At 35.9% G+C, this 10,713-nt stretch overlaps 1 protein-coding gene across 1 annotated transcript in view; it reads right to left on the bottom strand.

Annotated features, from left to right (window-relative positions):
• RASA1 (RAS p21 protein activator (GTPase activating protein) 1) overlaps window positions 1–10,713 on the bottom strand; it is a 122,164-nt gene that overhangs the window by 54,290 nt on the left and 57,161 nt on the right. The window contains exon 6 of the mRNA XM_006885384.1: window positions 7,616–7,647. Coding sequence (XP_006885446.1) covers window positions 7,616–7,647 — 32 coding nt within the window. The remainder of the gene's footprint in view (window positions 1–7,615; window positions 7,648–10,713) is intronic.

Genomic DNA, 10,713 nt, shown 5'->3' with positions numbered 1-10,713 from the left:
AGATCTGACTGGTACAGGAGGAGATTGTCCCTCCTTCCCCGGCAGAGCATCTGGTGGATTCGAACTGTGAGCCTCTGGGATTGTAGTTGCAGCTCCTTACCACTAGGCCACCAGAGCTCCCCTAACTGCAGACTTTTGAGTGCAATATGTCTCCTGATTTCCTGACTGCTGGTACCAAAGGTGTTAATTGTGGATCAAAGCAAAATGAAGTGGTTGACAGTTTCAATCTTTTCTCCATCTATCATGAAGTTGCCTTTCAGTCCAGTGGGAGAATGTTTCCTTGACATTGAGATACAATCCATACTGAAGGCTGTGTTCTTCCATCATCTGCAACAAGTGCTTCATGTCCTCCTCTCCTTCAGCAAGCAAGGTTGTCTCATTGTCAAACACAAGCTATTGATTAGTCGTCTTCTGATTCTGATGCTGGATGATTTGGATTTGACTGCTGAACTGAAACCAGAGTCTGGACGAATTGAGGAATTGTGGCCTGGGATATTTGGGCTAGTACTTGGATTTGCCTTGGTATTCTTTACCACTCTCCAACTCCCTTCTCTAATAAACCCCACTGTTGATAGCTGTGAGTCTGAGTCAGCAATGAACAAACACACCTTTTGCCACTGGTGGTGCTCTAGAATCACCATGGGACTGGGGTACTGATTCTTTATTTGCTTTCTGCTATGGGGCAGTGAAGGGCTGTGCTATATTCTTACTCTCTGTAGCCCTTTCGGAGAGACATTCATGGCCTTGTGCCCCTACCTACCATGTTCTCCTCTCAAGACAGTCTTTTTAACACAATCATTAATTCATTGACTAAAATTTTAAGTTCAGAGGCTTCCTATTATAAAATATGAACAATGGAAAACAACTCTACAATTGGAACAGTCCAGGCTGCCCTGAAAAGTAGAGCTAAATAACAGCCCTGGTGGTGTAAACAACACTTAGTTACTCAGATGCTAACTAAAGGGTCAGTGGGTATGAGCCTACTGGTAACTCCATGTATAAAGTGGTAGTTTGCTTCTGCAAAGATTTAGTGTTGGAAACCCTCCAGGGAGGTTCTACTCTGTCTTACATTGTTGTTATTAGTTATAATCAACATAATAGCAGATGTTAGATGACCATTTATTACAGAGAGTAAAGTGAGATTTAGTTCAATATTCTGGGGCACAAGTCAAGTAGATGACTTGTAAAGTCAACCTTGTGTTTTTAGAGACATAAAACAAAAACAAAGTAATTTAAAGCAGTGAGGAAGACTACAAAAAAGTTTAGAAACTAAGAATGCTCTTAGTATAAGAAGATAGTATGACACCAAATAAAATAAAAACTACCATTTCCATGGGGGTGGAACTGATTCACAACTGACTCTTTTCAAAGGCTATAAATTGCACAGGAAGACAATGCCCATCTTTCTCCCGTGTTAACAGCTTCCTACTTTGGGTTAGTTGCCCAATTCTTTCCCCATTAGGCCACCAGAGGGGGCAAAATAATTGTCCAAAAGGAATTTTCTGTGTATATTTCATTCATTTAGACACTTCCTGAGAAGAACATGAGCAATCTCCTCTCATGCAATTTAAGTCTCCAAAAGCCTCAGGAGGATCAGTTGGTTGTAAGTCAGTATGACAATGAGTTGATATGACATATATTTCATGTACTTGGCTCACATCAATAAAGAGTCTCTAATCTTGAGAGGTTCTCATTCTTTTTTTCTGTTTAAAGAGGCAAAAATATTTTGTAAATAAAAAAAAATAAGAAAGTATGGTAATATAGAGATATGTGCTATGCATGGGGGGCACACTACAGTATGGTACCAAATATCTAAGGCTATGTCAGGGAGAAGATGCAGGAAGATTTCTCAGGGTAAATGATTAATAAATATGAATGTAATAAATGAGTATGGTAAGTAGAAATTAATTGGTAAAGCACAATGAAGGAGAATTATGACTAGGAAACCCTTGAGCTAACAAAAGAGGGAGAAAAACAATATTATGTATTTGAAGATCTCTAAAGTAAAAAGTAAATTATAAAATTATAAATAGCAAGAAGAATATTAAAATATTTAAGAGCTGAATCACAGAGAGTCTTTAGAAGCCAGGAATTTGAAGTGAAAAAAGTGATAGATAGGTTGTAGATGAATGATTCTATCCACTAGTGAATTAGTGGGAAAAAAAGATTTTAACACAAAGAGTCTAGAGAGAATAATCTATAGGTTATTGTTTTCTAAAATCCTGGTAAAGAGTGAAAAGGTCCTGAACTAGAATACAGCTGATAAGGAGGAACACATTTTAGGAAAAATGTGGACTTGAAACCTAAACTGTGGAAACAGGTGAGAAAGATCTCAAAGTTATATCATCCTTTAAACTGAAAGGACATGCAGTAGATGTTACTGAGGACAATTTAAAGAATGTATTTCACTATATGCCACTCTTTAAGAAATGAGAGAATGAACAAGTATATGAATCTTTCTTCAAGGAAATGCAATCAGAGTATCTTGAAGGAAGTGTATCTACAGTGCTCCTATGAGACAAGGGTGGTGAAAATTTATCTCACTTAACTTTGGGCATTATTTTCAGGAGGAAACAGTCTTTGCAGAGACATCATGCTGGGAAAGGCAGAGGAGCAAAGAAAAAGAGAAAGACCCTCAACGAGCTAGACTGACAGAATGACTAACCCAAAGGGCTTGATCAAGACAGAGCTCATGAGGATGGCACAGAATATGGCAAGGCTCATCCTGTTGTGTATACGATCACTAGGAGTCACCATCAAATTGATGGCACCTAACCACAACAACAAATAAAAAACTGAATGATTCTTCTATATTCTCAAACATCAAAGTTTAATTATCAAAATATCAAATACCAGAAAAAATGTTTATTTGTATTTTATTGACCAACCAACAGCCTTTAACTGTGAGGATCATTACAAGTTATGGATAATATTACTAAGAAAAATAATTCCAGAACACTTCTATAGATCAAATAGCAGTCATTGAAAAGAACAGTATTTTTGCAAGAATTAAGAACAGGAAAAATGTACATCATAGTTTTATCTTTTCATCATATTTATTCAATCTCTGTTGTTAGGTGCCATTGAATCAAGTATGACTCTGTTTATAAGATCCTATAAACAGTGGATCTGAACCCTGTCCTATCTTGTGCCATCTTCACACTTCCTAACACACTAGAGCCCACCACAGTAGTCACTGTGTCAATCCACTTGTTGAAGGTCTTCCTCTCCTTTGCAGACTCTCCACCCTTATAAGCATCATGTCCCTCTCCAATCTCTATACAGGGCAAATTATCTGAGAAACTGGATTATGTGAAGAATGTGGCATCAAGATTGGAAAAAGAACCACTGATAACCTGCAATATGCAGATGACACAATCTTCCTCAAAGAAAAGCAGCACTTACTGATGAAGATAAAAAAATGTAGTCTTCAATATGGATTACATCTCAACATAGAGAAAACAAAATTACCTTCACAATTAGACCAAAAAGCAACAACATAATTACAGAAAATACTGAAGTTGTAAAGGACTTAATTTTACGTGGATCCAAAATTGAAGTATACAGCCACAGCAGTCGAGAACTCAAATGACTATTGTTAAATGACTACTGAACTCAAATACTGTTGTTGTTAGGAGCTGTGGTGTCTAGTACAACTCTCTGCAACATACCACACCAGACAAATATGATCCAAACGAATATCTGTTTAAAGCATTCAAAAGCAGAAAGAGTACTTTAAGAACTGACCTGTGTCTGCCCAAACTATACTACTTTTAGTCACTTCATGAAAACTGGACAATAGCACAAGACTGAAGAAGAGTTTATGTATTTTCATTATAGTGTTGGCAGAAAATGGGTTAGTCAACAAGGAAGGGCACTGGCCTTGGTAAAGTAGAGGGTCACTGAAAAAGAGGAAGACTTTCTACAAAATCTATTGACTCAAAAGCTGCAAAATGAACTCAAATGCAGCAATGATTTTGAGGATGGTGCAGGACCAATGTAGTTTTTAATTTTGTTGTACATGAAATCTCATGAAATTTTGTTTCCTTTATGTTGAGATGTAATCCATATTGAGAATTAACTCAACAGCACCTAAAACAACAATAATCAAAAGGGTAAAAAAATGGATAGATGTTCAGTAGAAGAAAACAATGACATTTAAAACTTTAAAAAACCAACAAAAAAAAAACCAACCAGATTCTCAGTGAAAATGAGATTCTTATTTTATGCTATAAGAAAATTGGATGTGGCTTTATATATTTATCAGCATTTATTCTAAAGATTTTGTTCTCTTTTAAAACTCAGTCTGAGCTAAGGAATATCCTTATCAAAATATGGATCTAGCTTCTTTTGAAATTACAAGTATTTCACAAAACTAAACTTTCATTCTTGCACACATTAATTAAAAAAGCAGTCACCTTATAACAATATACTATTTTTTCTTATTTCCCACAATCTTTCTTTAGAAAATGAGTGAATTATTATCTTTAATACATCATCATGCTTATGTCTGTTTCCTTAGAGTACTGAATTTTGCATATTAAATTATCTGAGAATCTGGTATATGAAGAATGAGGCATCAGGACTGAAAGAAGACTCATGTACAAAGCAGTCAAGATTATTGTGTTTGGAGAAAAATGGGACTATGTATATCTAATTCACTTCATTTGCTTACATTATTTGACTGACTTTCCCAAACTTTAATCAGAATTTATAACCCTTTATATAGAACTGGAAGATCTCAAAGTAAGTTAGAATAGGCTATTTGGTCATTGATACAAAGTCTGTTTTGTTGCTACATGATATATAAAGGAAAATAATTTCAAAAAACATCTAACATACTCAACTTAAGAAAGGGTGAGGAACTAAATAAAGTAACTTAGACTATTCAGTTTAAAGTTTTCATGTTATGGTTGGAATACAGAAAAACACTTGAGAGGTAAATCTTAAATTTATCAATAAATGATGGAATGATTAAAAAAAATATTCCACTGAAAGGTATTAAAAGATGAGGCATTTAATTAAAATAACATAAATAAAATTGTATTGGACCTAAGGATTAAAGCTGTTAAAAGAAATATCTGGACACAAATAAATGTCAAGAATGATGAAAGCATTAAAAAAGATCTTTAAGTATAACAATAAATAAAATTAGAACAAAACTGAAATGTCACATGTAGTGATTTCCCATAAGAGGTTACTGGTTAGTTGCTGCTGTTTTGTGACATCAAGTCATCTGCAACTCATAGCAACCCTAAGTACAAAAGCTCTTAAGCCTGCCCTATTCTGAGAGTCTCACTGACACACTTACCCCCAATGCTCCAGTTATTTTATCAATCTAACTCATCCGGGGTCTTCCTCTCCTATGCTGTCCCTTCACCCTTCCAAGTATGATGTCATTTTCCAAGGACCAGTCCATCCTAGTCATATGCCCAAAATATGTAAGATGGAGCTTCAAAATCCTAGCCTCCAAGGAGAAACTTGGTTTTACACTCTCCAAGACAGACTTATTCATCTTCTTGGCAGTCCATGGTATGTTCAAGACTTTTCTCCAGCACCATGGCTCAAAGCCATCAATTCTTCTTCTGTCATGCTTAGTCATTGTCTAGCTCTCTGATGCATAGCAAGCAATTGTGAAGACTATGACCTGGATCAGGTGCACTTTAGTCTCTGGACTGATAGCAGTGCTTTACAGTACTCTGGAGAAGTCCGTGACAGCATATTTTCCCAGTACAATTCGTCTTTTGATTTGCTGAATGCTGGTGCCAAGAATGTTGACTGTAAAGTCTAGAAATCTGTAATTGTTAACAACTTCAATCTCTTCTCCATCTACGATGGTTCTGCCAGTTGGCTCAGTGGTGAGAATTTGTGTTTTCTTAATGTTGAGCTCCAATCCATGCTGCAGTCCTTGACCTTCTACAGCAAGCGCTTTCAGGTCCTCCTCTTTTTCAGCAAGCAAGGTTGTGTCGTCTGCATAACGTAGGTTGTTGTACTGCTTACAGTTAACAATAAATTTGGAAAAGGAGAATGTAGACAGTAGGAGACAGAGTAATACTTGATTTTTAGTAAGATCTTCTGAGCGTAGATAGGTTAAAAAGTTTATAGAAAGAAAATATTGCAGAACTTTATTAAAATGAAAAAATATGACCTTCAGTAAAAATTCTGAGAAGAGGAAAAAACTAACATCTGAACAGTAAAACCGTATAAAAATCTGACTATGAAAACATGAATTATGGGGACATCAATTACAAAACAAAGGAAAAATGTGAGAAACTGTGATAGTTATATGTGATCAATGTTTATCAAAAGTCTTCAACAATTCACAATACCATCAGGACTCCTAGGAGCTATACAGTGATGCTGTTAGGTTCCGTTGAGTATGACTCCTAGTGACTTTACAGACAAAAAATATTAACCCTGCTCTATTCTGCACCATCCTCACGCTTCCTGACACACAGGTGCCCTCTGTAGCAGTCACCATGTCAATCCACCTGGTTGAGGTTCTTACTTTCCTTTGTTGTCCCTTTACCCCTCCAAGCATCATGTCTTTCTCGAAGGAATATATCCTCCTATCAACAAGTCAAAGTATGTGAGGTGAAGCCTTATCATTCTTGCCTCCAAAGAGCACTCCAGCTGAACTATCTCCAAGACATATCCAACTGGTACTCACTGATATTCACAGGATGTTCAGTGCTCTTCTGCAAAACCACACCTTGAAGGCATCAGTTCTTCTCTTGGCCAGCTCTCAAATGTATATCAAGTGATCAGAAAGACTATGGCCTGAATCAGATGCACCTTAGACCTCAAACTGACATCAGTACTCCTCAATGATTTGGAGAGTTCCCCAACTGCAGATTTTCCCAATGTAATGAGTCTATTTCCTGACTGCTTGTACTAAGGGTGTTAATTGTGGATCCAAGCAAGATGAAGCTGTTGACAGTTTCAATCTCCTCTCCATCCATCATAACAAGTTATGGCTGACATTGAGAATAGGAATACCAGAACCCTTAATTGTGCTCATGTGGAATCTACACCTGGGCCAGGAGGCTGTTGTGTTAACAGAGCAAGGGAATACTGCTTGGTTTAAAATTGAGAAAGGAGTGTGTCAGGATTATATTCTCTGTCCTTACCTATTCAGTCTGTATGCTGAGTAAATTATCTGAGAAGATGGGCTCTATGAAGAGGAGTGTGGCAACAGGATTGGAGGGAGACTCATCAATAACCTGGTTATGCAGTTGACACAACCTTGCTTGCCAAAAGTTAAGAGGACTTGAAGTACATGTTGCAGAAGATCATACCTTAGTATGGAGTGCATCTCAATGTCAAGAAAACAAAGATTCTTACTACTGGTCCAATAAGCAGCATCATGATGGAGGTACATATAGGTATATAACAAAAATTACTTACATAAATAAAGGTATCATTAGGTCAGGAAAACATTTAGGCAATATTTTCATGAAAAAAGTAAACAAATTTTAAGTTACTCCAAAAAGTGTAAATTTTCTTTTAAAATATATTTTTGGTCAAGATTTTCTAATCATTAAGTTTACAGTGCGTGTGTACCTGTCTGTGCATATGTATATAATTTTCCTTTAAATAGTTAACAAAAACTCACATTTTGCCTTCATGTGGATCTTCTTCCCGGCCCTATAAGACATTAAAACAAAATTTTATATTTCTATCTATTAACCTACTCTTATTAAAATTAATAAAAATCATATATTCAAACTTATTCTCATAGGGCTCTTTATTTAAGAGCCTAGTAGGAAAGGTGTTAACTATGAAATGTTTTCTAAAATTCCCCATTGTCATTACTCTAATTGACATCCTTTTACTCTTCTTTAAACTATTACAATAGCCTACAGGATATGATTACCTCTATACCCAACCTCTACCACTCCAATATAGAATTATCAGTTTCAACTGCATGTGTAGAAAAACAAAAGAAAAACAGGTTTTTTAAAAAACCCGATCTTTAATACCACACTACCCACACCCTCTGGCCGTGAGTCAATTCCAACTCATATTGACACTACAGGGCAGAAAAAATTTCCCCCTGGAATTCTCAGGGCTGTAACTCTCTACAAAAAAAACAAACAAACAAACAAAAAAACCCAACAACAAACCACAAACCCAATTGTTCCAACTTTTGCCCATATAGTGTCTAGTAGGTTTTAACCACCAGTTTAGGTTAGCAGCCCAGTGGGTGACTAGTGTACTAGTTAAACCTCTCATTATGAAATAACAGTTATAGGGACTCATGGCTAAGTCTCTCTCTCATGTCTTATACCACCAATTCTCTTCAGGTAATATGTAACTACATACTGTCTAATCTACATTATTTCACCACTCTATCTTGTACTACTTAGAATGTCCTTTCTCCCAACTGTCTCCTATCTCATAATTAAAGCCTAAACCATTCAGGTAGGATTTATCTCAAAATGCTATAGTAAGACATTCTGAACCACTAAAAAAAGGGAATATAACCTTTACCTTATCCTACTCTATATATTCCTAATATTTAAAATGATGACACTGTTAGCTGATAGATCAGCCTGCTACTCCTGGCAACCTCATGTACTACAGTACCAGACCTAGTGACTTGGCTGACTTTTAGAAGTAAATTGCCAGTCTTTTCCTCCAAGTCTTAGTCTAGAAGTTCTATTGAAACTAGTATAGCAATATTCAAGCCTTCAATGACAAATTGATGGTGGCTGTGCCTAAGATGCACTGGCAGGAAACTCTGGTTTCCCGCATGGAAGGTAAAAATTCTACTAATGAACTATCATTATTTAAGATACTTTAGGAGTATTCACTTCACTAGGCCATAAACATCTTAAGCTCTTAAGCATTCTATTAGCATTCCCCAAATGTGCATCCTCTCACTCTGCTGCAAGCACAGTGTTAATCACAGTATATTTCAAAATATCTTTGAATCTTAATACTAGTACTGAGTATTAATACATGGTACTGAGTATTTAATTTAAAAAAAGTAGACATATAATCTAACAATACGTGGATTTCTTTCTTTTAATTTGGTCTTCATTAAGGTTCTTAACAAAGAAAAATCAAAGACCATTCAGTGAATGCCTATTACCTCCAATGTAGATTGATAAAAAACAATTATTTTTATTAGCATTATCATTGCCCAAAAAGGAATTAATTTCTTAAAGAACAGGTTTATATAACAAATTAATTTTAAACAATGTAATGTAATGTAGACTGTATAAAGTACTACGAAAAGTATTATTTCAACTAACACAATAGTGGCATCTGAGCTATACTTTTAAATTAATCAAATTTAACTAGGCAGTCTAATAGAGTGAAGTGTCAAGGAATAGAGAAGAAGTACAACCACAGAGATATTCATGTATTCATTCAAAATAAAAACAATTTTCTGATTTGCTTACTAATTGCCAGCCACTCTTCCAGGTAAGATACTTCAAATTCTTTTCTTACAGAGCATATATTCAAGAGTTAAGGCCCAAAATGAAAATGTAAATAAGGGACAGTAATCAGAATTTCAGAGTAAGAAATTTCTTAAATCTAACTACCAACTCATGCTTGAAACTTCCTAATAATTCAGACAATCTCCAAATAGCTTTTCATTCTATAGGAAATACACAATAATTTCCAATAAAACTCACTCTAAAAAAAAAAACAACAACAACCACCTAAATATTAGTGAAAACTCTTTCTAATTATAACTTGGAATGATTTCAGGGTGCTACATTATATGGAATAAAGTTGTTAACACAAAGACAGTGTCTCTCCTTCAAATACATCAGCAGCAATCCAACTCTCCTCCAAGTTATGGCCTCAGAAACCTTTTATGAGCTGATTCTGACTTGATCATACTAAGTTGAGGGGGATCATTTCATTACAAATTCAGAAGTAGAACTATATTAATTTTTAGTATTCATAGCATGTAATTCAGAAATATAGAGCTGTTAAAAGGTTTGTTTTATTCTCTCCTTGCATCCATAATAGGTCATGTCTCCTTAACCCGTTGTTATGCTGTTATGTGCCATCGAGTTGCTTGCAACTCATAGCGACCCTATGTACAACATACCTAAACCCTGCTGTGTCCTGTGCCAATCTCACCGTCTCCAGAACACCCACCCTGATTACCCCAGTCACTGAATCAGTCTACCTCATAGAGGGTCTTCCCTTCCTATGCTGTCCCTCCACACTCCCAAGCATGATGTCCCTATCCAAGGACCAGTCCCTCCTTACCCTACACTGGTTAATTATTCTTTTTCTGCATTCAACAAGTAATCTTCACTTATTAAAGTTTATTTTATTAAATCAGACCCAGAATTTCAAGAGTTTAAGAAAAGTTCTACTCTCAATTCCTCAAATAATTGAGAGAGGGATGTAGGGAAAACATGTTTAAGAAACTCAGTAGAACACTGCCACGGTGGTAAAGACAGCATGGTACTGGTACAATGACAGACACATATATCAATGGAATATAACTGAGAACCAAGAAATCTGTCCATCTACCTGTGGTCAACTGATTTTTGACAAGGACATGAAATAAGTTAAGTGGGGAAACAACAGCCTTTTTAACAAATGGTGCTGGATAAATTGGAAAGCTATCTGCAGAAGACTCAAGCAAGATCCATACCTCACTCCATATACAAAAACTAACTCAAGGTGGATCATGGACCTAGGACTAAAACCAAGGACTATAAACTTCATTAAAGAAAA

The sequence above is a fragment of the Elephantulus edwardii genome, unplaced genomic scaffold, assembly GCF_000299155.1.
Source record: "Elephantulus edwardii isolate Elephantulus edwardi_28Jun2011 unplaced genomic scaffold, EleEdw1.0 scaffold00043, whole genome shotgun sequence".
Lineage (NCBI taxonomy): Eukaryota > Metazoa > Chordata > Mammalia > Macroscelidea > Macroscelididae > Elephantulus > Elephantulus edwardii.
Note: the sequence above shows the minus strand (reverse complement) of the source record. Positions and strands in the feature narration are given on the sequence as shown.